Genomic DNA, 26,625 nt, shown 5'->3' with positions numbered 1-26,625 from the left:
CAAGTTTTTGGATCATTGGGACCTCTATTGGCGCAGGCGTGTACAAAAAGGACGGGTTAAGCTTGAATCCTAGGGGGACCAATGTCCTGGCGGGGAGATTTGCGAGGGCAACTGAGGTGACTTTAAACTAGAATGGTTGCGGGGGAGGGCATCAAATTAGGGAGACTAGGAGAGGGGAGGTCGGTTCACAAATGGAGAAGGCAGGTAGGCGGTGTGTGAGGGAGGATAGGCAGGGGACAGAGAATGGGAGCACTCAGACCAAAGATGTACGGGACAAGGAAGAAAAAGATAACAAAGTTGTTTGCTCCATTAAGGATAAACAGAGAGTAGGAGGTGGAGAGTTTCTTAAATGCATCTATTTTAATACTAGGAGCATTGTAAGAAAAGTGGATGAGCTTAGAGCATGGATTGATACCTAGAAATACGATGTTGCAGCTATTAGTGAAACATGGTTGCAGGAGGGGTGTGATTGGCAACTAAATATTCCAGGATTTCGTTGCTTCAGGTGTGATAGAATAGGAGGGGCAAGAGGGGGAGATGTTGCATTGCTTGTTAGAGAAAATATAACAGCAGTGCTCTGGCAGAATAGATTAGTGGACTCGTCTAGAGAGGCTATTTGGGTGGAATTGAGGAATAGGAAAGGTGTTGTGATGCTTATAGAGGTGTATTACAGACCACCTAATGGGGACTGAGAACTGGTGGAGCAAATTTGTAAGGAGATAGCAGATATTTGTAGTAAGCACAAGGTTGTGATTGTGGGAGATTTTAATTTTCCACACACAGACTGGGAAGCCCATTCTGTAAAAGGGCTGGATGGTTTGGAGTTTGTCAAATGTGTGCAAGATAGTTTTTTGGAGCAATACATAGAGGTACCAACTAGAGAAGGGGCAGTGTTGGATCTCCTGTTAGGGAATGCGATAGGGCAGGTAACGGAGGTATGTGTTGGGGAGCACTTTGGGTCCAGTGATCACAATACCATTAGTTTCAATATAATTATGGAGAAGGATAGGACTGGACCTAGGATTGAGATTTTTGATTGGAGAAAGGCTAATTTTGAGGAGACGCAAAAGGATTTAGAAGGAGTGGATTGGGAGAATTTGTTTTATGGGAAGGATGTAATAGAAAAATGGAGGTCATTTAAAGGTGAAATTTTAAGGGTACAGAATCTTTATGTTCCTGTTAGGTTGAAAGGAAAGGTTAAAAGTTTGAGAGAGCCATGGTTTTCAAGGGATATTGGAAACTTGGTTCGGAAAAAGAGAGCGATCTTCAATAAATATAGGCAGCTTGGAGTTGTTACGTACCCCGTAACTGGGTTGCCAAACCAGCAGAAATGGACCACTAGTTGGACTCTGGATTACTGGAAACTAATAAAGTTTTATTAAAGAAATAAGTAACACAGTACTCGAATTGTAAGGATATAAATGCAACAGGCTAGCAATGATAAAACACACATGTACACAGAACTAGGGTAATAGGAATCAACCAAGCTCTATCACAGTCTAGGGGTAAAATGATCAGTCTCAAATGATGCAGAGTTCAGTTCAGCTTAGTACAGTTCTCAGTAATCGCTGTTGTGCCGTTGGAGAGAGAGAGAGAGAGAGAAATGCAAATTTTGATTCAAGCAGACCTTTGATGTTCTTCGCAGTTGGCTTTCGGGCTTCTGTCTTCTGTGGTCACCGACTGTGACCCCTCCATTCCAGATATGACCATTCTTCCGCAGTGAACCTGGGACCCAGGCAAGGGCGGACACACACACCAGGTTCCCACCGATCATACCCTTTTCACCCTGTGCGTCTATGGTCGGTTCCCACCATCAGACCTCCAAACTTCCACCAACTTGTGGGGGCACACCGCTCTTCCAGGGTCTAGTTATCTCGTGATTTCGTGGTGTGTGTCGTGCCTTAGCGAACCTGTTCTTTTTATCCCCCTGCTGGGGTATCGCCTGTCCATCAAACTTCAAACAGTTCAGGTTCAAAGCAACCGGTCTGACAATATTCTGAACTGTGTTTCTTTTCTGTTATCTCTCTTTTCTCTCATTAACATTTTTAACGTTCCTCCATTGTCTCCCTTATCTCTTTCTCATTAGCATCAATCTTCTGATAACTTGGTTTGTCATCACAGAGTTAATGAGGTGCTCGAGGAATATAAAAAATGTAAAAATGATCTTAAGAAAGAAATTAGAAAAGCTAAAAGAAGATACAAGGTTGCTTTGGCAAGTAAGGTGAAAATAAATCCCAAGGGTTTCTACAGTTATATTAATAGCAAAAGAATAATGAGGGATAAAATTGGTCCCTTAGAGAATCAGAGTGGATGGCTATGTGCGAAGCCAAAAGAGATGGGGGAGATTTTGAACAATTTCTTTTCTTCGGTATTCACCAAGGAGAAGGATATTGAATTGTGTAAGGTAAAGGAAACAAGAAGGGTAGTTATGGAAAGTATGACAATTAAAGAAGAGGAAGTACTCGCACTTTTAGGGAATATAAAAGTGGTTAAGTCTCCGGGTACGGACAGGATATTCCCTAGGAACTTGAGGAAAGTTAGTGTGGAAATAGCAGGGGCTCCGACAGCAATATTTCAAATGTCATTAGAAACGGGGATTGGCGCATTGCTCATGTGGTTCCATTGTTTGAAAGGGTTCTAAGAGTAAACCTGGCAATTAGCAGCCTGTGAGTTTGACGTCAGTGGTGGGTAAATTGATGGAAAGTATTCTTAGAGATGGTATATATAATTATCTGGATAGACAGGGTCTGATTAGGAACAGTCAACATGGATCAGTAAAATGTAGTAAAATGGATTCAGCAGTGGCTAGATGGGAGAGGCCAGAGAGTAGTTGTGGATAACTGTGTGTCAGCTTGGAGGACGGTGTGTAGCGGTGTGCCTCAGGGATCTGTACTGGGTCCAATGTTGTTTGTCATATATATTAATGATCTGGATGATGGGGTGGTAAATTGGATTAGTAAGTATGCAGATGATACTAAGATAGGTGGAGTTGTGGATAATGAAGTAGGTTTTCAAAGCTTGCAGAGAGATTTAGGCCGGTTAGAAGAGTGGGCTGAAAGATGGCAGATGGAGTTTAATGCTGAAAAATGTGAGGTGCTACATTTTGGTAGGACTAATCAAAATAGGACATACATGGTAAATGGTAGGGCATTGAAGAATACTGTAGAACAGAGGGATCTAGGAATAATGGTGCATAGTTCCCTGAAGGTGGAATCTCATGTGGATAGGGTGGTGAAGAAAGCTTTTGGTAAGCTGGCCTTTATTAATCAGAGCATTGAGTATAGGAGTTGGGATGTAATATTGGAATTGTATAAGGTATTGGTAAGGCCAAATTTGGAGTATTGTGTACAGTTCTGGTCACCGAGTTATAGGAAAGATGTCAATAAAATTGAGAGAGTACAGAGGTGGTTTACTAAAATGTTGCCTGGGTTTCATCTCCTAAGTTCTAGAGAAAGGTTGAACAAGTTAGGTCTTTATTCTTTGAAGCATAGAAGGCTGAGGGGGGACTTGATAGAGGTGTTTAAAATTATGAGGGGGATTGATAGAGTTGATGTGAATAGGCTTTTTCCATTGAGAATGGGGGAGATTCAAACTTACTCAGACAGTGGTAGCTGTGTGGAATGAGCTTCCAGCAGAAGTGGTTGAGGCAGGTTCTATGTTGTCGTTTAAAGTTAAATTGGATAGATATATGGACAGGAAAGGAATGGAGGATTATGGGCTGAGTGCAGCTCGGTGGGACCAGGTGAGAGTAAGAGTTCGGCACAGACTAGTAGGACCGAGTTGGCCTGTTTCCGTGCTGTAATTGTTCATCCGGTCCTGGTGATTTATCCAACTTGATGCTTTCCAGAAGCTCCAGCACACCCTCGCTCTTAATATCTACATGCTCAAGCTTTTCAGTCCGCTGTAAGTCATCCCGACAATTGCCAAGATCCTTTTCCATTGTGGATACTGAAGCAAAGTACTCATTAAGTACCTCTGGTATCTCCTCTGGCTCCGTACACACTTTTCCACTGTCACACTTGATAGGTCCTATTCTCTCACATCTTATCCTCTTGCTCTTCACATACTTGTAGAATGCCTTTGGGTTTTCCTTAATCTCGTCCACCAAGGCCTTCTCATGACTACTTCTGGCTCTCCTAATTTCTTTCTTAAGCTCCTTCTTGCTAGCTTTATAATCTTCTAGATATCTATCATTACCTAGTTTTTCGAACCTTTTGTAAGCTGTTTTCTTCTTGATTAGATTTCCAAGAGGCTTCGTACACCACAGTTCCTGTACCCTACCATCCTTTCCATCTCATTGGAATGTATCTATGCAGAACACCACACATATACCCCCGAACATTTGCCACATTTCTTCCGTACATTTCCTTGAGAACATCTATTCCCAATTTATGCTCCTAAGTTTCTGCCTGATAGCCTCATATTTTCCCTTACTCCAATTAAACGATTTCCTAACTTATCGGTTCCTATCCCTCTCCAGTACTGTGGTAAAGGAGATAGAATTGTAATCACCATCTCCAAAATGCTCTCCCACAGAGAGACCTGATGCCTGACCAGGTTCATTTCCCAATACCAGATCAAGTACAGCCTCTCCTCTTGGAGGCTTATCTACATATTGTGTTAAGAAACCTTCCTGAACTCACCTAACAAACTCCACCCCATCTAAATCCCTTGCTCTAAGGACATGCCAATCCACCTTGTGAAATTAATATCTCCCACCACGACAACCTTGTTATTATTACACCTTTCCATAATCTGTCTCCCTATCTGCTCCTCGATGTCCCTGTTACTATTGGGAGGTCTATAAAAAACACCCAGTAGAGTTATTGACCCCTTCCTGTTCCTAACTTCCACCCACAGAGACTCCGTAGACAATCCCTCCATGTCTTCCTCCTTTTCTGCGGCCATGACACTATCTCTGATCAACAGTGCCACACCCCCACCTCTTTTGCCTCCCTCCCTGTCCTTTCTGAAACATCTAAAGTCTGGCACTCTAAGTAACCATTCCTACCCCTGAGCCATCCAAGTATCTGAAATGGCCACATCATAGCTCCAAGTACTGATCCACGCTCTAAGCTCATCTGCTTTGTTCATACTACTCCTTGCATTAAAATAGACACACCTCAAACCATCAGTCTGAGCATGTCCCTTCTCCATCACCTGCCTATCCTCCCTCTCGCACTGTTCAAACTTTCTCTATTTGTGAGCCAACCACCTATTGCTCTGTCTCTTCAGTTTGGTTCCCACCCTCCAGCAATCCTAGTTTAAACTCTCCCCAATAGCCTTAGCAAACCTCCCTGCCAGGATATTGGTCCCCCTGGGATTCAAGTGCAACCCGTCCTTTTGTACAGGCCACTCCTGCTCAAAAGGAGGTCCCAGTGATCCAGAAATCTGAATCTCTGCCCCCTGCTCCAATCCCTCAGCCACGCATTTATCCTCCACCTCACTCTATTCCTATACTCACTGTCACGTGGCACAGGCAGTAATCCCGAGATGACTACATATTGTGGTCCTGCTTCCCAACTCCCTGTAGTCTGATTTCAGGACCTTCTCCCTTTTCCTGCCTATGTCCCTGGTACCAATATGTTCCACGACCTCTGGCCATTCTCCTTCCCACTTCAGGATATAGTGGACACAATCAGAAACATCCCGGACCCTGGCACCTGGGAGGGAAACTACTATCCGTGCTTCCTTCCTGCGTCCACAGAATTGGCTGTCTGACCCCCTAACTATAGAGTCTCCTATCACTTATGCCATCCTCTTCCCTACCCTTCTGAGCCACAGGACCAGTGGATGTGCCAGAGGCACGGCCACTGTTCCTTCCCCCAGGTAGGCCGTGCCCCCAACAGTACTCAAACAGGAGTACATATTGTCAAGGGGGACAGCCACAGGGGTGCTCTCTAGTGTCTGACTCCTGCCCTTCCCTCTCTTGACTGTGACCCACTTATCTGTCCCTGAGGCCCCGGTGTGACTACCTGCCTATAGCTCCTCTCTATCACCTCCACACTCTCCCTCACCAGACGAAAGTCATCAAACTGCATCTCCAGTTCCCTAACACAGTCCCTGAGGGGCTGCAGCTCGATGCACCTGGCACAGATGTGGCCGTCCGAGAGGCTGGGAGTCTCCGGGACTTCCCACATCTGACACCCAGCACAGAACATGAGCCTCACACACATTCTTCCTGTCTGTATTCTACACAGATAACCTACCTCGCCTTGACCTGTTGAGCCAAAGCCTTCCTACTCTGTCACCCGCTCTATAAAGCTGTCTCCTTTTAAACTCTTCTTGCTGTTCTCACTGGCTGACGTCCACCCGCTTGCGCAGTCGTGCCCCGATCGAACCATTGAAGAAATTATTATATATAATTGACTATGCCCACAAGAAAATAAATCTCAGGGTTGTATATGGTGACATTTCTGTACTTTGATAATAAGTTTATTTTGAATTTTCCACCTGTGGGTGAAGTGAACCTTTGGAATAAATGTTATGTGACTTATTGACAATGAAGATCTTGTGACAGTGGTCACAGCTACATGAGGCAACAGTCTTCTGCGGTCACACTCACCCAGCTTCCACACAAAGAGCACAGAGCATCACCCTCAGCACCCGCACTGCCTAATGTTCACTTCTCAGGGAGTATGATGCAGGTGCCCCTCGCCTCAAGATGCTGTGAATGCAAATTCTCAACCAGCAAATATGCAGAAGTTAACACCTTCAGGGACTGGAAGTGATGTGGATCCGAAGTTTAGGCGGGGGTACAGAGCCTGAACTGCTGCTGATGGCTGAGCTGAGAGATCGCACCTTCCAACCACCACAACCTGTGACGCACTGCTGCTGAGACAGTATGAAGATGGGAGCATCACCCCCAGAAATAGCGTGTACACAGGTCCAAAAGCCCTATTTCCTCGCTGAAGCTGACTTTCATTTCTTCACCACCTTTCACCCTGCCCTTCTCTCTGCTAAACAGCTCCTTAGAGGAAATCTAAAAACTCTTAATTGTTGAGTACCAATGTAAAGGCTAGATCACACATCAAAGTTGCTGGTGAACGCAGCAGGCCAGGCAGCATCTCTAGGAAGAGGTACAGTCGACGTTTCAGGCCAAGACCCTTTGTCAGGACTAACTGAAGGAAGAGTTAGAAAGAGATTTGAAAGTGGGAGGGGGAGATCCAAAATGATAGGAGAAGACAGGAGGGGGAGGGATGGAGCCAAGAGCTGGACAGGTGATTGGGAAAGGGGATATGAGAGGATCATGGGACAGGAGGTCCGGGGAGAAAGACAAGGGGGTGGGGGGTGGGGAGAACCCAGAGGATGGGCAAGGGGTATAGTCAGAGGGACAGAGGGAGAAAAAGGAGCGAGAGAGAATGTGTGTATAAAAATAAATAACGGATGGGGTACGAGGGGGAGGTGGGGCATTAGCGGAAGTTAGAGAAGTCAATATTCATGCCATCAGGTTAGAGGCTACCCAGATGGAATATAAGATGTTGTTCCTCCAACCTGAGTGTGGCATCATCTTTACAGTACAGGAGGCCGTGGATAGACATGTCAGAATGGGAATGGGATGTAGAATTAAAATGTGTGGCCGCTGGGAGATCCTGCTTTCTCTGGCGGACAGAGCGTAGGTGTTCAGCAAAGCGGTCTCCCAGTCTGCGTCGGGTCTCGCCAATATATAGAAGGCCACATCGGGAGCACCGGACGCAGTATATCACCCCAGCCGACTCACAGGTGAAGTGTCGCCTCACCTGGAAAGACTGTCTGGGGCCCTGAATGGTGGTAAGGGAGGAAGTGTAAGGGCATATGTAGCACTTGTTCCGCTTACAAGGATAAGTGTCAGGAGGGAGATCAGTGGGGAGGAATGGGGGGGACGAATGGACAAGGGAGTCGCGTAGGGAGCGATCTCTGCGGAAAGCAGAGAGGGGGGGAGGGAAAGATGTGCTTAGTGGTGGGATCCCGTTGGAGGTGGCGGAAGTTACGGAGAATAATATGTTGGACCCGGAGGCTGGTGGGGTGGTAGGTGAGGACCACGGGAACCCTATTCCTAGTGGGGTGGCAGGAAGATGGAGTGAGAGCAGATGTGCGTGAAATGGGGGAGATGCGTTTGAGAGCAGAGTTGATGGTGGAGGAAGGGAAGCCCCTTTCTTTAAAAAAGGAACACATCTCCCTCGTCCTAGAATGAAAAGCCTCATCCTGAGAGCAGATGCGGTGGAGACGGAGGAATTGTGAGAAGAGGAATAGTCCAGATAGCTGTGAGAGTCAGTAGGCTTATAGTAGACATCAGTGGATAAGCTGTCTCCAGAGATAGAGACAGAAAGATCTAGAAAGGGGAGGGAGGTGTCGGAAATGGACCAGGTAAACTTGAGGGCAGGGTGAAAGTTGGAGGCAAAGTTAATAAAGTCAACGAGCTCAGCATGCGTGCAGGAAATTTCTAAAGGCTAGGATCTTTCCTAACTCAATCTGTATCAGTGAAACACAAGGTGAAAGTACACAGTTAACGGTGGGATCCTTAACAGCACTGATATACAGAGAGGTGGTGGGCGGGGGGAGAGAGATATATATAGGGGTGCAAGTCCTGACCTCCGACAGTAGCCACACAAGCCGACAAGGTGTTAAAGGAGATGTACAACACTCCTGCCTTCATCGGTTGGGGTACTGGGTACAAGTGCCGCTCTGTTACAGCTCTGTAAAACATTGGTTCGGCTGCATTTGGCATACAGTTCTGGTTGCCCCATTACAGGAAGGATGTGGAGGCTTTGGGTAGACTGCTGAAGAGATTTATCTGGATTCTGACTGGATTAGAGGCCATGAACCATAAGGAGAAGGTTGCACAAACTTAGGTTGTTTTCACCAGTTCTTTGGAGGCTGAGAGATCTGATAAAAGTTGATAAAATTATAAGAGGCACAGGTAAGGAGGCAGTCAGAGTCTTTTTCCCATGGTAGAAGTGTCAAATACTAGAGGACAAGCATTTAAAGTGAGAAGGGAAAAGTTATTAAGGCAGATGTTGTGGGCAGGTTTTATTTTTAAATGCAGAGAGTGGTAGATGCTTTGAACAGGCTATCAGGGGTACTACGCAAGCAGATATTATAGTGGTATTTAAGAGGTTTTTAAGAGAGAAAATGGATTTTAAGAGCAAGGTGGATGGAGGGATTTGGTTCATATGCAGACAGAAGGGATGAGCTTAATCTGGCATTGTTCAGCACAGATATAGTGGGCTGAGTAGCCTGTTCTTGTGCTTTACTGTTGTATATTCTATGTCAATCCTGCAAATATTTGGTAATCCTTTTGATCAGCACAGGTGCGGATCTGTTTGATGTTCTTCCTACTGATTTCTCGTAAGAGGGCTCACTCCCGGCATAGTTGCAACACACATGACCTAGTGTGCACCAGTTCTGCATCTGCACTTTAATCTCACTCTATTTTTTATTCTTTACAATCGTTGAATGTTGTTGCTTTCTGTTGTGCTCACCAACCCACCACAGCAAATTTCTAATAGATATAAAAATGTATATTGCAAATAAAGAGGATCTTTGATCACTGCTTCATCACACCAGCGTCCTCAAAGTGAAGACAAAATAAAAAACTCTTGTAACTTCCTTTCTTTCCTTGAACACATACAACTTTTAAAAACAGAGCCGATTCATCTCCGCTCAGAAGCTAAGATCTGCACTCTCACAGAGTTGATCTTAAAATGTGATTAAGTTCCACTTTCCTCTTCCCTCTAGATGCTTATAGAACAGGGAACAGCAAAGCCTTATCAGAAATTAAAACATCACTTTGGTGTTAAGTTCCAAAGTACAGAATAGCTGAGTCAAACAAGAACTCCTCCAACCTGATCCACAACAACACCCCCAATGCAAACCCTCTCCAGTACATTGGTTAAACCCTCTTGGTCCAGTTTTTTTAAACTTGTACAAAATAACATTTTCCAAAACACAAATTCTATCTATAAAAATGTATTTTAAAATCAACAAACATTTCAATACCTTAAAAAATAATTCCATACAAATCTGAAGACCTCCATTTATCTATGAAGTTAATTGCTGGTTCCTGCACTTACTGGAAGATTCTGATTTCCTCCTCCCATCAACCACGTAGAAAATATACCTCAGACAAATCCCAGCTTCTAAAGGTGAGGCCACAACTCACACTTTTTGCACAGTTCTGGTCGTTTAAGGGAGGATGTGGAATTGGAGGCAGTCTAGAAGAGACTAACTAGGCTAATTCCTGGGATGGGTGGGTTGTCCTACAAGTAAAGAAAGTGGAAGTGTTCTTTGAAGTTTTGATGAATGAGGGGTGATATAATTAAGTATGAGGAGGTCTTGAAGAGCAACAAAGGGTATGTTTTGTAGTGTTCCTCTAGAGCAGGGGTTCCCAACCTGGGATCCAAGGACACCTTGCTTAATGGTATTGGTCCATGGCATAGAAAAAAGGTTCGGAACTCCTGCTGTAGAGGGACAGTCACAAACAAAGGGGCAATTATTTAAAACAGAGGTGTCCAGAAAGGAGCAAACTCTGTACTGCCTCTGCGGTTTCTGAAGATGGAAGTACTGCTAGTATTTGGAGCAATGGAAAATGTGAGGTGACTTAATACAGATGTAGAAGATTATGAGAGGCACAGGTAAAGTGGACAGCCTGCACCTTTCTCCCGGGGTGGTAGTGTCAAACCAGAGGACATCTGTTTAAAGTGATTGGGGAGACGTCAGAGGTAGGTTTTTCACACAGAGTACAAGATGCCAGGGTTGGTGTCAGAGGCTGATACAACAGGGACATTTAAGTACAGTAGCTCTTTAGAGAGGCACATGGATGAAGGAAAAATGGACAGTTGAGCTGTATAGGAAGGAAGTGTTAGACTGATCATGGCATAGGTCTATATAGATAGCACAAGCATCATGGGCCAAAGGAACCTGTATTACGCTGTTCTGTGTTCTTCTCTTCAAAAAGGTAGAAAAATACGTGAAAGATCAGAAAACTGAGGTCTCTCGGGAGAGTGGCACAAAAGAGAAACTAAAAATCATTAACACAAGAGATTCTGGAAATCTTGAGCAACACGCAGAATGCTGGAGGAAATCTGCATATCAGGCAGCATCTATGGAGGGAGATAAACAGTTAATGTTTTGGGTCGAGATCCTTCAGGAGGAATATGGAGGAAGTTAAGGTGGGGGGGTATATGGGAGGCAGGGTTTAAGGGTCAGCACAGCATTGTGGGCCGAAGGACCTGTACTGTGCTGTACTATTCTATGCTCTATGCAGGGCTGAAAAGGAAGGAGGCAGAAACCAGAATAAGAAAGGTGTGTGGGGTGGGGGGGGAGGGTGTGGAGAGGGAGGAGCACAAGCTAGCAGGTGACAGGTGGAATCAGGTGGGGGGGCGATAAAGTAAGAAGCTGGGAAGGGACAGGGAAAGAGGTAAAGGCTGAAGAAGGAATCTAATAGGCTTGGGGCAGATAAGCCATTGTCATATCAGATGGTGGGGTAGCCAAGTAGCCTCACTCCTATTTCCGTATGAAGTCAGCTCCCTGCACCATCCTGGCAAAGTGTGGCAACGACGTTCTCACCCACCCAGACTGCGGGGTAGAGGGGCTGGATGAAAACGGAGCGGAAAGTGTGGATCAGAGTGATGGTGTTGGTGATGCCATAGAAGGAGAGAGTCCCTGCCATGTAGTCTAGGTACACTCCGACTCGTTGGTATTTGGCGGGTGGCAGCTTCACCTCCCGGTTGGCATGCCACGCAGAGTAGCTCTTGCTGAAGAGCTGCAGGGACCAGGAGAGGCTGTTGCGGCCGATGAGCGTGTCAGGGCCCTTCCTGTCGATGTCACTATAGGCGACGCCGAGGTAGACCCACTCGCTGCTGATCTCCACCTCCCAGTAGTGCTGGCCTGTGTCAAAGCTCTCACAACACAGCACTTGCCACTCTTTCTCAAAGCGCTCCACGTGCACTGGGTAGTGCTGAGCCCCTCTGTGAGACACCCTGCATCTGTCCTTGGACAGAGTGAGATATCGGTGCGCAGAGTTGGGATTGAATTGCAGCCGACGGTAATCTGCAAGGAAAAGAGACTTAGGTAACACAACTGTGCTATAGACATGATAGGGAATTTGACCTCCGTAACCTTTACCTTAAACAAACATTAACTCTCCACAGTTATACTAATCCTTGCCATTCCAAATAACCTCGCACTGATCAGCTCTACACTTTTAGAATAACACTTGCTTTACACTTCCTGCTGCCTCAATAAAGCAGCCAACGTAATCAAAGACCTCACCCATCCCGGACATTCTCTCTTCACCCTCTCCCATGGGGTAGAAGGTACGAACGCCTGAAATCCCATACCACCAGAATCAAGGACAGCTTCTACCCCGCCGTAATAAGGCTATTGAATGGTTCCCTACTACAATAAGGTGGATTCATGACCTCACACATATACCTCATTCTAAACACCTTATTGTTTACCTGTGCTGCACTTTCTCTGTATTTGTTACACTTTATTCTGCATTGTTATTGTTTTACCTTGTTCTACCTCAATGCTCTGCATGATCATCTGATCTGTATGAAAGACAAACTTTTCACTATATCTGGGCATATGTGACAATAATAAATCAATTCCAATACAAGGAACGAGATTTAACCTCAGACAGAATGACTCTGTACCTTTGCAAATGATAAAGTTTATACACTGTTCTCTAACATTACAGTGAACATTTTGACATAATTACAGAGTAACACTTACCCTGCACCACGGGTTCCCAACCTTTTTTATGCCACGAACCAATACCATTAAGCAAGGGGCCTGTGGACCCCAGGTTGGGAACCCCTACTCTACACAAAGAATAATAATTAGACAAAGAGCAACTCTGCACACAGAGAACAATCCTAACTCCAATGGCTCACTGCAAATCTGTAGAATTTTATAGAAAATGACCTTGGGCTAACTGGTCTATAATTTCCTTTCTGCAACCTTCCTCCTTTCTTAAAAAGTGGCAATGATTTTTGAAAGATCATTACTAATGCCTCCATAATCTCTACCACTACCTCTTCTAGATCCCTAGAGTGCAGTTTATCTGGTCCAGGTTACTTAAGTACCCTTAGGTCTTTCAGCTTTTTGAGTATCTTCTCCCTTGTAATAGTAACTGCACTCACTTCCCCCACAGCCTTCAACATCTGGCACACTGCTAGTGTCTTCCATAGTGAAGACTGATGCAAAATACTCATTAAGTTCATTTGGCATCTCCTTATCCCCCGTTATTATTTCTCTGGCCTCACTTTCAAGCGATCCTCTATCCACTCTTATCTCTTTTATGTTTTTTTACATATTTGAAAAAGCTTTTACTATCTACTTTGATATTATTTGCTAGCTTGATTTCATATTTTATTTTTCCCTTCTAATGATTCTTTTAGTTGCTCTCTGTAGGTTTTTAAAAGCTTCCCAATCCTCTGTCTTCCCACTAACCTTTGCTTTGTTGTTTGCCCTCTCTTTTGCTTTTACATTAGCTTTGACTTCCCTTATCAGCCACGCTTGTACTATTTTGCCATTTCAGTATTTCATTGTTTGTTAATTACACCTATCTTGCACCTTCCTGATTTTTCCTAGAAACTCACACTGTTGCTGCTCTGCTGTCATCCGTGCCAGCATTTCCTTCTGATTTACTTTGGCCAACTTCTCTTTCATAACAATGTGGGGATAACTTCACTCGCCCCATCACTGAACTGTTCCCACAACCCATGGACTCACTTTCAAGGACTCTTCCTCTCATGTTCCCGATATTTATTGCTTACTTATTTATTACTATTTTTTTTCTCTTTCGTACTTTCACAGTTTGCTGTCTTTTGCACATTGGTTGTTTGTCTGTCCTGTTGGGTGTGGTCTTTTACTGATTCTATTATGCTTCTTGGATTAGTATGTCCACAAGAAGACAAATCTCAGGGTTGTATAGGGTGACATATATGTACTTTAAACTCTTCTCGGGTTTCCAGCTGGGTACAGGTGTCGATTATAACCAACATTTGATGACCAACTCTGCAATCTTCATCAGGGGTGATGCCTGGGCATGTCAAGTCCGTTGTCCATCCTCCTGATTGGTTAGTCTTCATTCAATCAGGTTTCCGCTGTCCCACCTTATTTACAATCGAATTCAAGTTCTTACTTAGCGTGAGACCTTCGTCTTTGTTAAAATTCTTTCCCTCTAGTTTTATCTCAATGGCTTCTTTCACCAGACGGTCCCAAAAGCCACTGGCGTGGCACAGTAGTTCGGTGCTGAAGTCAATCCCATGGCCATTGCAAATGCAGTGTTCTGCTAGCACTGATTCCTCTGGGTAACCCAAACGGATACACCTCCTGTGCTTCCTGATGCGGGATTCCATCATGCCAATATATGCTGTTCTGCACCATATACCACCAGACTTGACATGTCTAGGCATCATCCCTGAAGAAGATAGCAGAGTTTATCATTAAACTGTCGGTTATAATCGATACCTGTACCTGGTTGGAGGCCCAAGAAGAGTTTATTCGTCACATAAACCGGGAAAGCACAAGATCCTTTTTAATATGCACTTTGATAGTAAATTTACTTTGAGCTCAGAGCGCAAAGTATAGTACAGTGCAAGGACCATGCTTAGCTATTTGTGAAATTACGGATAAGGGTAGTGCAGGAAAATGGTGCTGAGCTATAAGATTAGCCATCGTCTAGCCAACTGGTATAGTAGACTCACTTCTATTTCTCTCAACAGACCTGTGAATGCCAACGCAGATTAATACATCGGTAAGTTTAAAATTCTCTGTCATAATGACACCACCACACAGTATCCCATGAACATAGAATCACACACTTACTCTTGAGGAATGGCTCCCTGATGTGTGAAGTAGATGGGAGTACTCGAGGTTCAGGAGGTTTCACTGACACACAATGGCTGTTCCCCGTGGATTCTGCACCAGAGAGAGTAGTTATAGTGAACAGTTCTACCAACTGTACCAGTATACAAGGCCACAGTGTGAGATAAAGCCATTTAATAAACGAGCATACATGCTTCCTGTCTGCACAATTATGGAGCCAGTCATCACCTGACTGAAGTTCAGGACTCATCTACAATTTCCCTTCTGCACAGAGAGGTGCAAATCCCTGGAGGTGGTTACTAGCCTCTGTTGCATCATACTCTGGCTGCCTACAGTTCAAAAGGACACTTTCCTGACAATTATACAGAGCTCTGCTGAAACTGATGTTTCGTGTACTGGTCTGGCCTCCCTACCTCAGGAGGCATATTTTTGCAATAAAGAGAAGGCAATGAAAGTTCACTGGATTGATTTCCAGGGATTGGGTATTTGTCCCGGAAGGGAGATAACAGCGAATCTCAAGTTTAACTGAAATTGAAAGATACAAAATTCTATTGGAGCGCAAGAGCATAGAGGCAGTTACCAACAAAATCAATACATGATTCCCCCTTTATCCCATATAATCTCAACCTATGAAGATCAACCCCTGGGCCAGGACTTTGCTGTGAACTCCACAACATATTTAAACTTGCCTCGAAGTGAAGATTTCTGGTAGGAGCTATCCCTGGCCAGACAAAACACCCATGACCATAAACCCCAGCACTCCCAATATATCCAACTTCAAACATACACGGTCCCAACACACCCAACACCCACCCACTCACACCCTCAACTCCCATTCTCTCTCCAAAGAACCCTCTGCTCTCACTCCCACCGTAACCCCATCGCAGCCAGCTCCCACTCCACCTTCCAACTTTCCCTTTCTAGTGTTAACCAAGGTCACAACTGAAAGTTGATGCAAGAGGGTCAAGACCTAGTGTTCCTTGCCTTACTTCCCTTTACTGTGCATGAGAACCCAACGCAGTGTAGCTGTGGTATTGCCTAGCAATGACTCATCCTTCCATTGGCCAGCTGTACTGAATGTACAGAAAAGGTTCTTATGATTAGTATTCCCTTAACATGACAGTGGTAATATGCTGTGCAGCAGGCCCTACTGGAGCAGATATTGGTGGTAACCCATCCCTCAGAAAGCAAGATATACTATATGTGTTCCGATGTAGGGCAAGTTGATAACCTTGCTCTCTACAGTAGGTTTCTGACGTAACAGAATTTACTAGGACATTAGCAAGCCATTCAGCCCATCAAGCCTATCCCAGCTTCCATCAGTCCCTTCACCCTCCCCTCTTGTATTCACCTGCTCTATGGGACAGTTTACTGTGACATAAACGTACCAGCACACATTTGAGATGTGGGGAACTGGATACCCGAAGAAAACACAGAATGTGCAAACGCTGGGCAGCACAACGGCAGGATCGAAGCCTTTATTACTTGGATTTTCAGAAGGCCTTTGACAAGGTGCAGCATATGAGGCTGCTAAACAAGATGTGATATTACTACGCAAACACGAGGAATTCTACAGATGCTGGAGATTCAAGCAACACACACAAATTGCTGGTGAACGCAGCAGGCCAAGCAGCATCTATAGGAAGAAGTACAGTCGACGTTTCGGGCCAAGACCCTTCATCAGGACTAACTATCTCTTCTTTGTTAGTCTTGACGAAGGGTCTTGGCCCGAAACGTCGATGGTACTTCTTCCTATCGATGCTGCTTGGCCTGCTGCGTTCACCAGCATTTTGTGTGTGTTGCGTGATATTACTAGCATGGATAGTTGATTGGCTGACTGGCAGACAGCCAAAGACTGGGAATAAGTGGGGCCTCCAAGCAACACACATCAAAGTTGCTGGTGAACGCAGCAGGCCAGGCAGCATCTCTAGGAAGAGGTAGAGTCGACGTTTCAGGCCGAGACCCTTCATCAAGGCTAACTGAAAGAAGAGATAGCAAGAGATTTGGAAGTGGGAGGGTGAGGGGGAGATCCAAAATGATAGGAGAAGACAGGAGGGGGAGGGATGGAGCCAAGAGCTGGACAGGTGATTGACAAAAGGGATATGAGAGGATCATGGGACAGGAGGCCCAGGGAGAAGGAAAAGGGGGAGGGGGGGAACCCAGAGGATGGGCAAGGGGTATAGTCAGAGGGACAGAGGGAGAAAAAGGAGAGAGAGAGAAAGAATGTGTGTAAATGAATAAATAAATAAGAGAGGGAGGTGGGGCATTAGCGGAAGTTAGAGAAGTCAATGTTCATGCCATCAGGTTGGAGGCTACCCAGACGGAATATAAGGTGTTGTTCCTCCAACCTGAGTGTGGCTTCATCTTTACAGTAAAGGAGGCCATGGATAGACATGTCAGAATGGGAAAGGGATGTGAAATTAAAATGTGTGGCCACTGGGAGATCCTGCTTTCTCTGGTGGACAGAGTGATAAATGGGGCTTTTTCTGGTTGGCTGCTAGTGAGTGTTCTACAGAGTTCGATGTTGGGGCCGCTTCTTTTCATGTTATATTTTAATGAACTGGATGATGAACTCGATCTCTCTGTCCCTATGTCTGGACACAGCTTACCTACTGATGACTATTACAAATCCAAGGATTCTTCAGCTACCTGGACTATACCTCCTCCCACCCCGTTACTTGTAAAATCGCCAGCCCTTCTCTCAACTCCTGTGTCTCCGCTGCAACTACTCTCAGAATGAGGCTTTTCATTCCAGAAAGGTGTTCTTCTTCTTCCAAGAAAGGGGCTTCCCTTCCTCCCCAATCAATGCAGCCCCCAACCGCACCTCTTCCATGTCACGCATGTCTGTTCTTAGCCGATCCTCCCGCCACCCCACAGGGATAGGGTTCCTCACCCACCACTCCGCCAGCCTCCATGTCCAGCACATAATTCTCCACAACTTCCACCATCTCCACCAAGCACATCTTTCCCTACCCCCCACTTTCCACAATGATCACTCCCTATGCGACTCCCTTGTCTATTCGTCCCTCCCCAATGATCTCCCTCCTGGCACTCACCCTTGCAAGTGGAACAAGTTCTACACTGTCCCTACATCTCCTCCCTCACTACCACTCATTGCCCCAAATGGCCCTTCCAGATGAGGCGACACTTCACCTGCTGGGGTCATGTACTATGTTCGGTGCTCTCAGTGTGGCCTCCTGTATATAGGTGAGACCTGGCGTAGACTGGGAGACTGCTTTTCTGAGCACCTACGCTCTATCTGCCAGAAAAAGCAGGATCTCCCAGTAGCCATTCATTTTAATTCCACTCCCCATTCCCATTCTGATGATACTGTTCTGATGAGGCCACACTCAGGCTGGAGGAATAACACCTTATATTCCTTCTGGGTAGCCTCTAACCTGATGGCATGAACACTGATTTCTCAAACTTCCAGGAATGATGCCCTTCCCCCTTCCCCCTTCACCATTCTCTTTTCCCTCTCTCACATATCTCCTTGCCTGCCCATCACCTTCCTCTGGTGCTCCCCCCACTTTTCTTTCTTCCATGGCATTCACTCGTCTCCTATCAGAACTCTCCTCCAGCCCTGAATCTCTTTCACCAATCAACTTCCCAGCTCTTTACTTCATCCCTCCCCCTCTTGGTTTCACCTATCACCTTGCATTTCTCCCTCCCCTCCCCTCACTTAACTCTACTCCTCATCTTTTTTTCTCAAGTTCTGCTGAAGGGTCTTGGCCTGAAACATTGACTTTAATCTTTTCCATAGATGCAGCTTGGCCTGGTGAGTTCCTCCAGCATTTCGTGTGTGTTGCTTGGATTTCCAGCATCTGCAGATTTTTACGCAAACAACAGGAATTCTGCAGATGCTGGAAATTCAAGCAACACACATCAAAGTTGCTGGTGAACGTGCAGATGCTGGAAATTCAAGCAACACACATCAAAGTTACCGTCAGCTCCTGGGCCCTCGGAGGCTCCACCTTCCTCTCACCCCAACCCTCCCCTCTCCATTGACACACCCAGCCTCCCCCCTCCCCCCTCTGATCCCAGCTCTCATCCGTGCCGGGTCTTTACCATCCCCTCTGACCTTCAACTGTCGGAGGCAGAACGCTCTGTTCTCAGTAAGGGCCTCACCTTTGTCCCCCTTCGCCCACACCTCAGCGAGTTCCGTGTTCGCCACGATGCGGAACTTTTCTTCCGCCATCTCCGTCTCCGAGCCTACTTCTTCGGCAAGGACTCTTCCACCCCCACCGATGACCCCTTCTCCCGTCTTCAACCCTCCTCTTCTTCATGGACACCCTGCTCTGGTCTTCTGCCTGCTCTGGATCTCTTTATCCCTAATTGCCGACGGGACATCAACCGTCTCGACTTCACCACACCTTGTTCCCATTCCAACCTCACTCCTTCGGAACGCTCTGCTCTCCACTCCCTCCGCACTAATCCTAACCTTATTATTAAACCCGCCGATAAGGGGGGTGCTGTTGTAGTCTGGCGTACTGACCTCTACCTTGCCGAGGCACAGCGACAACTCACGGATACCTCCTCTTATTTACCCCTCGATCGTGACCCCACTAAGGTGCACCAGGCCATTGTCTCCCACACCATCACCGACTTTATCCGCTCAGGGGATCTCCCATCCACTGCTACCAACCTTATAATTACCACACCCCGCACTTCCCGTTTCTACCTCCTACCCAAGATCCACAAACCTGCCTGTCCTGGCCGACCTATTGTCTCAGCTTGCTCCTGCCCCACCGAACACGTTTCTGTGGCCACACATTTTAATTCCACATCCCATTCCCATTCTGACATGTCTATCCACGGCCTCCTCTACTGTAAAGATGAAGCCACACTCAGGTTGGAGGAACAACACCTTATATTCAGTCTGGGTAGCCTCCAACCTGATGGCATGAACATCGACTTCTCTAACTTCCGCTAAGGCCCCACCTCCCCCTCGTACCCCATCTGTTACTTATTTTTAGGCACACATTCTTTCTCTCACTCTCCTTTTTCTCCCTCTGTCCCTCTGAATATACCTCTTGCCCATCCTCTGGGTCCCCCCCCACCTTGTCTTTCTTCCCGGACCTCCTGTCCCATGATCCTCTCGTATCCCCTTTTGCCTATCACCTGTCCAGCTCTTGGCTCTATCCCTCCCCCTCCTGTCTTCTCCTATCATTTTGGATCTCCCGCGCCCCATCCAGCTTTCAAATCCCTTACTCACTCTTCCTTCAGTTAGTCCTGACGAAGCGTCTCGGCCTGAAACGTCGACTGTACCTCTTCCTAGAGATGCTGCCTGGCCTGCTGCGTTCACCAGCAACTTTGATGTGTATCTGCAGATTTTTTCTTGTTTGTGATTGGATGATGGAATTGATGGCTTTGTGGCCAAGTTTGCAGATGATATGAGGCAGGTAGTGTCGTGGAAAGAGGGAGTCTGCGGAATTGGCAGATGGGATAAGTGTAGGGAAGTGTATGTATGGTCATGCACTTTGGTTGAAGGAATAAAGATGCAGTCTATTTCCTAAATGGGGAGCAAATTCAGAAATCAGAGGTACAAGAGTCTTTGTGCAGAACTCCCTAAACGTTAACTTGCAGGTTGAGTCAGTGCTGAGGGAGGCAAATGCAAAGTTTGCACTCATTTCAAGAAAACTAGAATACAGGAGCAAATATGTAATTCTGAGGCTTTGTAAGGCATTGATCAGAGTGCACTTGGCATATTGTGAGCAAGTTTGGTCCCCTTATCTAAGGAAGGATGTGCTGGCATTCGAGAGAGCACAAAGATGGTTCACGAGAATGATTTCAGGAATGAAGAGGTTAACATATGAGCAGTGTTTGAGGGCTCTGGGCCTGTACTCACTGGAGTTTAAAAGAATGAGGGAGGATCTCATTAAAACCTATCAAATATTGAAAGGCCTAGATAGACTGGATATGGAGAGAACGTTTCCTATAGTGGGGAGTCTAGGAACAAAGGGCACGGCCTCAGAATAGAAGAGCATTCCTTTAAAGCAGAGATGAGGCAGATTCACTTTAGCCAGAGGGTGGTGAATCTGTGGAATTCACTGCCACAGATGGCTGTGGAGGCCAAGTCATTGGGTACGCGTAAAGCAGAGGTTGATAAATTCTTGATTAGTAAGGGTGGCAAATGTAATAGAGAAGGCAGGAGAATGGGGTTGAGAGGAAAATAGATCAGACATGATCAAATGACAGAGAGACTCAATGGGCCAAATGGCCAAATTCTGCTCTTACCATGGCCTTATATTACATTGTACACCAGCTTGTACTCAAAGATTAAAGATTAGCTTTCTGTCACTTCAGAACATTGAAACATAGGTGAAATGCATCGTTTGTGTTAATGCCCAACACAGTCTGAGGCTGCACAGGATGGCAGCCCACGTCTCACCAGCATAGCACGCCCACAATTTAATAATCCTAACCTGTACCCCTTTGGAATGTGGGAGGAAACTGAAGCAGCTGAGGGAAAACCACGCAGTCACTTGGAGAACGTACAGACAGTGATGGGAACTGAACCCTGCTTAGTGATTGCTGGCACTGTTAAGCATTACACTACACTAACTACTACACTGCTGTACTGTGCAACACAGTCCAACATGGTACTTCTAAACAGTTTTAGCAAACCAAAGACTGACTGAATTGGAAGGTGGACAGACATTAAAGCAGGTTGACAATTTTTTAAATGCAAGTCCCAAAGGAGAAGGCAAGAAAGACAGACCTCATATAATAAACACAAGAGCTTCTGCAGATGCTGGAAATCCAGAGCAATACTCACAAAATGCTGAAAGGACTCAGCAGGTTGGGCAGCCTCTGTGGAATAGAGTAAACAGTTCATCAGGACTGGAGCGGAAGGGGAAGAAGCCAGAATATGAAGGTGGAGGGGAAGGAGTACAAGTGGGCAGGTGATAGGTGAGACCAGGAGAGGGCGAAGGGGGCTGGGTGAGGGAGGGGGGTGAAGTAAGACCTGGAGGGGATAGGTGGAAGAGGTACAGGACAAACAAAAAGGGAAACTGACAGGACAGAACAGTGGACAAAAAAGGAAGGAGAGGCACCAGAGGGAGATGCTGGGCAGGTGAGTAGTGAAAGGGGTAAGAGGGGAGACAGAATGGAGGATAGAAAGAGAGAGGGGGGAGGGGAGATGTTACCAGATGGTCGAGAAATCGATGTTCATGCCATCAGGTTGGAAGCTACCCAGAAGGAGTATGAAGTGTTGTTCCTCCAATCTGAGTATGGCCTCATCAGACCATGGACTGACATGTCAGAATGGGAATGGGAAGTCAAATTGAAATGGGTGGCCACTGGGAAATTCTGCCTTCTCACCTGGAAGGACTGTTTGGGACCTGGAATGCTTGTGAAGGAGGCAAGTGGTAGGTTGTTCCACTTGTAGGGAAATGAGGGAGATCAGTGGGTGGGATGATTGAACAAGGGAACAACGTAGAGAGCAATCTCTGCAGAAGGCAGAGAATACAGAGGAAGGATTGAATTGTTTAGTGGTAGGATATGTTTGAGATGCCAGACGTTAAGGAGATTGGTGTGCAGGATACGGCGAATAACGGGGTGGTCGGTGAGGATAAGAGAACTCTATTGCCCGTTATGCCGATGGGAAGAGGGGGTGAGGATGGATGTGTGTGTGTGTGGGGGGGGGGCACAGTGGTGTAGCAGTTAGCGTGATGCTATCACAGCTTGTGTCGGAGTTCGGAGCTCAATTCCAACAGGCTGTACACTCTCCCATGACCGCCCGGGTTTCTTCCAGGTGCTCCAGTTTCCTCCCACAGTCCAAAGACGTACAGGTTAATTGGTCATTGTAAAATTGTTCTGTGTTTAGGTGAGTTGCTGGGCGGTGCTACTTGTCAGGCCAGAAGGGCCTGTTCCACCTGTCTCTCTCGGAATAATTTTAAGTAAACGGATATGTAAATGAGGGCAGAATCGATGGTGGTAAAAAGGAAACCCTGTTCTTTGACGGAGGAGTTCATCTGATTTGTTCTGGAATATTCCAGAGGTGGGGACAGAAACATCAAGAAAGAGGAGAGGGAGAGACAGAGATGGACCAAATGAATTTAAGGGCAGGGTGGAATTTGGAGACAAAGTTGATGAAAATGATGAGCTCAACATGACTGCAGGAAGCAGCACCAATGCAGTTGTCAACGTAACGTAGATAGATTTGGGGAGAGTTACCAGTGTGGGCTTGGAACATTGACTGTTCCACGTAGCCAACAAAAAGGCACATGTAGCTGGGGTATATGAGGCTACATCTTAGGTTCGAAGCAATTAGCCGAAAGAGAAATTGTTGAGTGCGAGGACCAGTTCTGCCAGTGGAGGGTAACCGGTTAGGGATGCTGACTGAAAAGAGCAGAGTGCTTTGCCTTCCGGATGGGAGACAGGAATTGGACATCCATAGTGAAAATGAGGCAATCAGGCCCAGTGATTGAAGAGATTGAGAACATGTGAAGTGTCACAGACCTAGGGGGGGAAGGGACTGAACCAAGGAGGACAAAATTTTATCCAGGCATGCGACATATCTCCACCATGATCGGTCCCAGGCCTAGCTGCAAGGGGAGGAGGGCTGGGCGTGGGGCTAGCAACTCCATCCTGCTTAAAAAACACAGAGGCACAGAAACACCAGCCGAAGCTCCAAAGACCCATCCCTGGGAAAGGAAGGACCCTCAAAGATGGGCAACACCTGAAAGACTGGCCCAGGACAGAGGACCCCGTCAGGGCTGATGGGCTTAAATAAGTAGGCGGACATGAGTTCAGTGGGAAGAGCAGGCTGTCTGGTTTGTGGATCTTGGGTAGGATACAATAAAGAAAGGGTGAGGGGAGATATGGGAGCCACAGGTTGCTGGTGGACGAGATAGAGCTGGGGGGTGGGCAGTGAAACCTTAAACATCGACAATTCTTCCCTCCAACCATCCCCACCTCCTATAGATGCTGCTTGGCCCACTGAGTTCGAAAAGAAAATTACATCAAAGTTGCTGGTGAACGCAGCAGGCCAAGCAGCATCTATAGGAAGAGGTGCAGTCGACGTTTCAGACCGAGACCCTTCGTCAGGACTAACCTTCCTGACGAAGGGTCTCGGCCTGAAACGTCGACTGCACCTCTTCCTGGAGATGCTGCTTGGCCTGCTGCGTTCACCAGCAACTTTGATGTACTGCACCTCTTCCTGGAGATGCTGCTTGGCCTGCTGCGTTCACCAGCAACTTTAATGTATGTTGCTTGAATTTCCAGCATCTGCAGAATTCCTGTTGTTTTCGAAAAGAAAATTGTTTGTTCTTCATTAAACTGTGGCAGACAATTTGTGCACATTCTCATAAACAATATAACAACCTGTTTGACAGCTTAATGGGGGGGGGTTATAAAGACAGGGAGGGAATTCTGAGCTGAGGGCCTCAGCAACAGAAAGAATTGTGCAGTAATCGTATTCAGGAAGAATTATACTGCCACACATATTCCCATATCTTTTTACTCCCTTAACTCCCATAAAATGTCTCATTCCTGAATATGATCACTAACCATTCACAGTCCTGCAGGAAGAGAGAATTTCAAAGGTTGCTATTTCTGGAGAAATGTCCTCCTCAGTCCAAAAATCACTGATCCCTTTTGAGACTCTGCCACGGAGTTCTCTACTCTCCAGACAAGGGAAGCAGTCCTTTCAGACACCTTCCTTGACGATAAAATACAGACTTGGGTTTCAAAATGGTCACGCCTTTTTTTTTCTAAATTCAGTGTGTGTTGGTCCATCCTAATGTAATGCCCTAGTTCACATTGTTACTGCTATGCTGTGTATGTATTTCATTTAGCAGTTCTGTAAGAGCAGTCTGTTCTGTTTTCAGCTTGTTTGGGTTACTGTTGAAGATAAGAGATGAGGAGAAATGTGTGCCATCCAATTAGGGTGGTTAGATTAAGGGGAGGTTTCTCTGGTGAGGGTCACTAGGTTGGGCTTGGAGTTTTTGTTCGAGAGGAGATGAAGAGGGAAGATGGTGGGGAGAGCCGGTTGTAGCATATGATCGGTGGGAGACCCGTTTGTTCGAGATGGATTGCAAGCGACGTTTGTAAGGTGGTGTGTGCTTTCACGCTGACCAAGGGCCCAGCATGCAAGTGACAGAGAAGTTCAAGATGAGCTCCAACTTGTGTACATTTGACTGTTTAATTAGAATGGGCCCTTTTCTTTTTTGTTATTCTTTACTAACCCTTCAGTTAAGATTCATAATTCATAACAGGGTAGCAAATGACACAGCATCCACACAAACCGGGGTTTGGAGTGGGATTGAGCCGTATCAATCTCATGAGTTTAGCTTGAGCGCATCTTCCCTAGACTTACCCAGCCATGGAAATTAATAGTTTCACTATTAATTCTGTGCTTGTAGAACAAACCCTGCCACAGGAATTTACACATTGTAACACTTGCAAGACTTCCAGCTAACAACATTCCAGGTGCAGACTCACCAAAGGTGTGTACAGAAACAACAAACTTCCTTATACTTTTGCAACTTATTGCAAAATGACTATCGTACTATTTTCCTGATTGTTTACTGCACCTGCACCTTTCTTACTATATCCTTTGATAAGCATTTACTTCTGCATATTATATTCCATCTGTCACTGTCTCTCTGCTCTCTCTACATGCTCATCACCTACTTTGAGTTAAGTTACTTGGGTCCAGAAATCCATTGTAATCACTGTGAAAATTATTTGGTCTTCTAGAATGGACTGTAATCACCAGGATTTCCTGGCTGTATCAAATCCCACACTAGAAATATAACAGGGTAATTTAGTTGTAAATTGCACATTAATGATGCATTTCCTTGTATCAGATAATGTAGCAAACTGCTTCATTCTCTGCATACACGAGAAGGAAATGGGATATCCGAGCACTGAATCCAGTAATGGAGAGGGGGCTTAGATTGAAATCTGTATCAGTAGGTAATCATGGGCAAGGGAACTGTGGGATCCAGCAGTTTCGGGGTTGCAGTGGAGAGGTATTAAATGAAAGGGAACCCTGTCCACCTGCCATGTTCCAAAAGTACCATCCCGTTGGAAGGTAGCTTGTTCTGCTCCACTGACAAAGAAACTGAATCGGGTCAAATGACAAACTTAACACCTGGAGGTTGCCTGAATTATTTGCAGGATGGTGGAAAATGACCTGGGAATTCATTCTGGGAAAAAGAATCTACCTTCAATTGTGGATCATGCAGGTGAATTGCCAGCCTAATACCTCTAGGTAGAGGTAGTACAATCAAGTATGCCAGTGGGAGGTGAATGTAAAAGCTTGGGTTTGGAAGTGTGGATGCTGTGAAAACTATTGACTCATTAACAAAGGATTTATTAATTCAGTTCAATATTCTCTAAAGTCTTAATTTCCCACACATACCAAGAAATACTGCTGATTTTATCCCTTCCTTGTGCCCAAGCTAGCCTGCTTCAGTCTATGGTGGCCTTGGTTGTCTATCCTTTTCCTGATACAACTGAAGGGGGCATTGCTGGTACTGGAAACTGTGACATTCTGGAAATCCACATCATTGTGTAAAGGGCTCCACCCAAACTGTCAAACCTTGTTTCATCTACTTTATAAACACTGACTCATCAGCTGTACACTTCTACATTGTTATTTCACATTTATTTCTAACAAATTCCAAAGTACAGATACATGTGTCCACCCATCACACTCAGGGCTCTCCTGCAGAGTGTTAAATGTAAAACTGTATGTAAATCCCTTCAGCTTCCCCTCATTACCAACAACTCTCATGTCTTTGTGAGGCATTTCTGAATGGACAGTGAACACGTACGTTACCTCACTAATTTTTTTTT

The 26,625-nt window shown here is 45.8% G+C and overlaps 1 protein-coding gene across 2 annotated transcripts in view; it reads right to left on the bottom strand.

Moving 5' to 3' along the window:
• Nucleotides 1-1,330: 1,330 nt before the first annotated feature.
• Nucleotides 1,331-26,625, bottom strand: part of LOC134336608 (E3 ubiquitin-protein ligase TRIM65-like) — a 57,812-nt gene continuing 32,517 nt past the window's right edge. Inside the window, exons 5-6 of one of the 2 annotated variants that reach the window (XM_063030938.1) lie at nucleotides 14,818-14,910; nucleotides 1,331-12,030 (exon numbers count right to left, since the gene is read on the bottom strand). In XM_063030938.1, coding sequence (XP_062887008.1) covers nucleotides 11,501-12,030; nucleotides 14,818-14,910 — 623 coding nt within the window. In that variant the 3' untranslated portion in view covers nucleotides 1,331-11,500. The remainder of the gene's footprint in view (nucleotides 12,031-14,817; nucleotides 14,911-26,625) is intronic. The other variant, XM_063030937.1, reaches the window with a different exon arrangement.

The sequence above is a fragment of the Mobula hypostoma genome, chromosome 22, assembly GCF_963921235.1.
Source record: "Mobula hypostoma chromosome 22, sMobHyp1.1, whole genome shotgun sequence".
Lineage (NCBI taxonomy): Eukaryota > Metazoa > Chordata > Chondrichthyes > Myliobatiformes > Myliobatidae > Mobula > Mobula hypostoma.
This window is presented reverse-complemented; position numbering and strand designations above follow the sequence as displayed.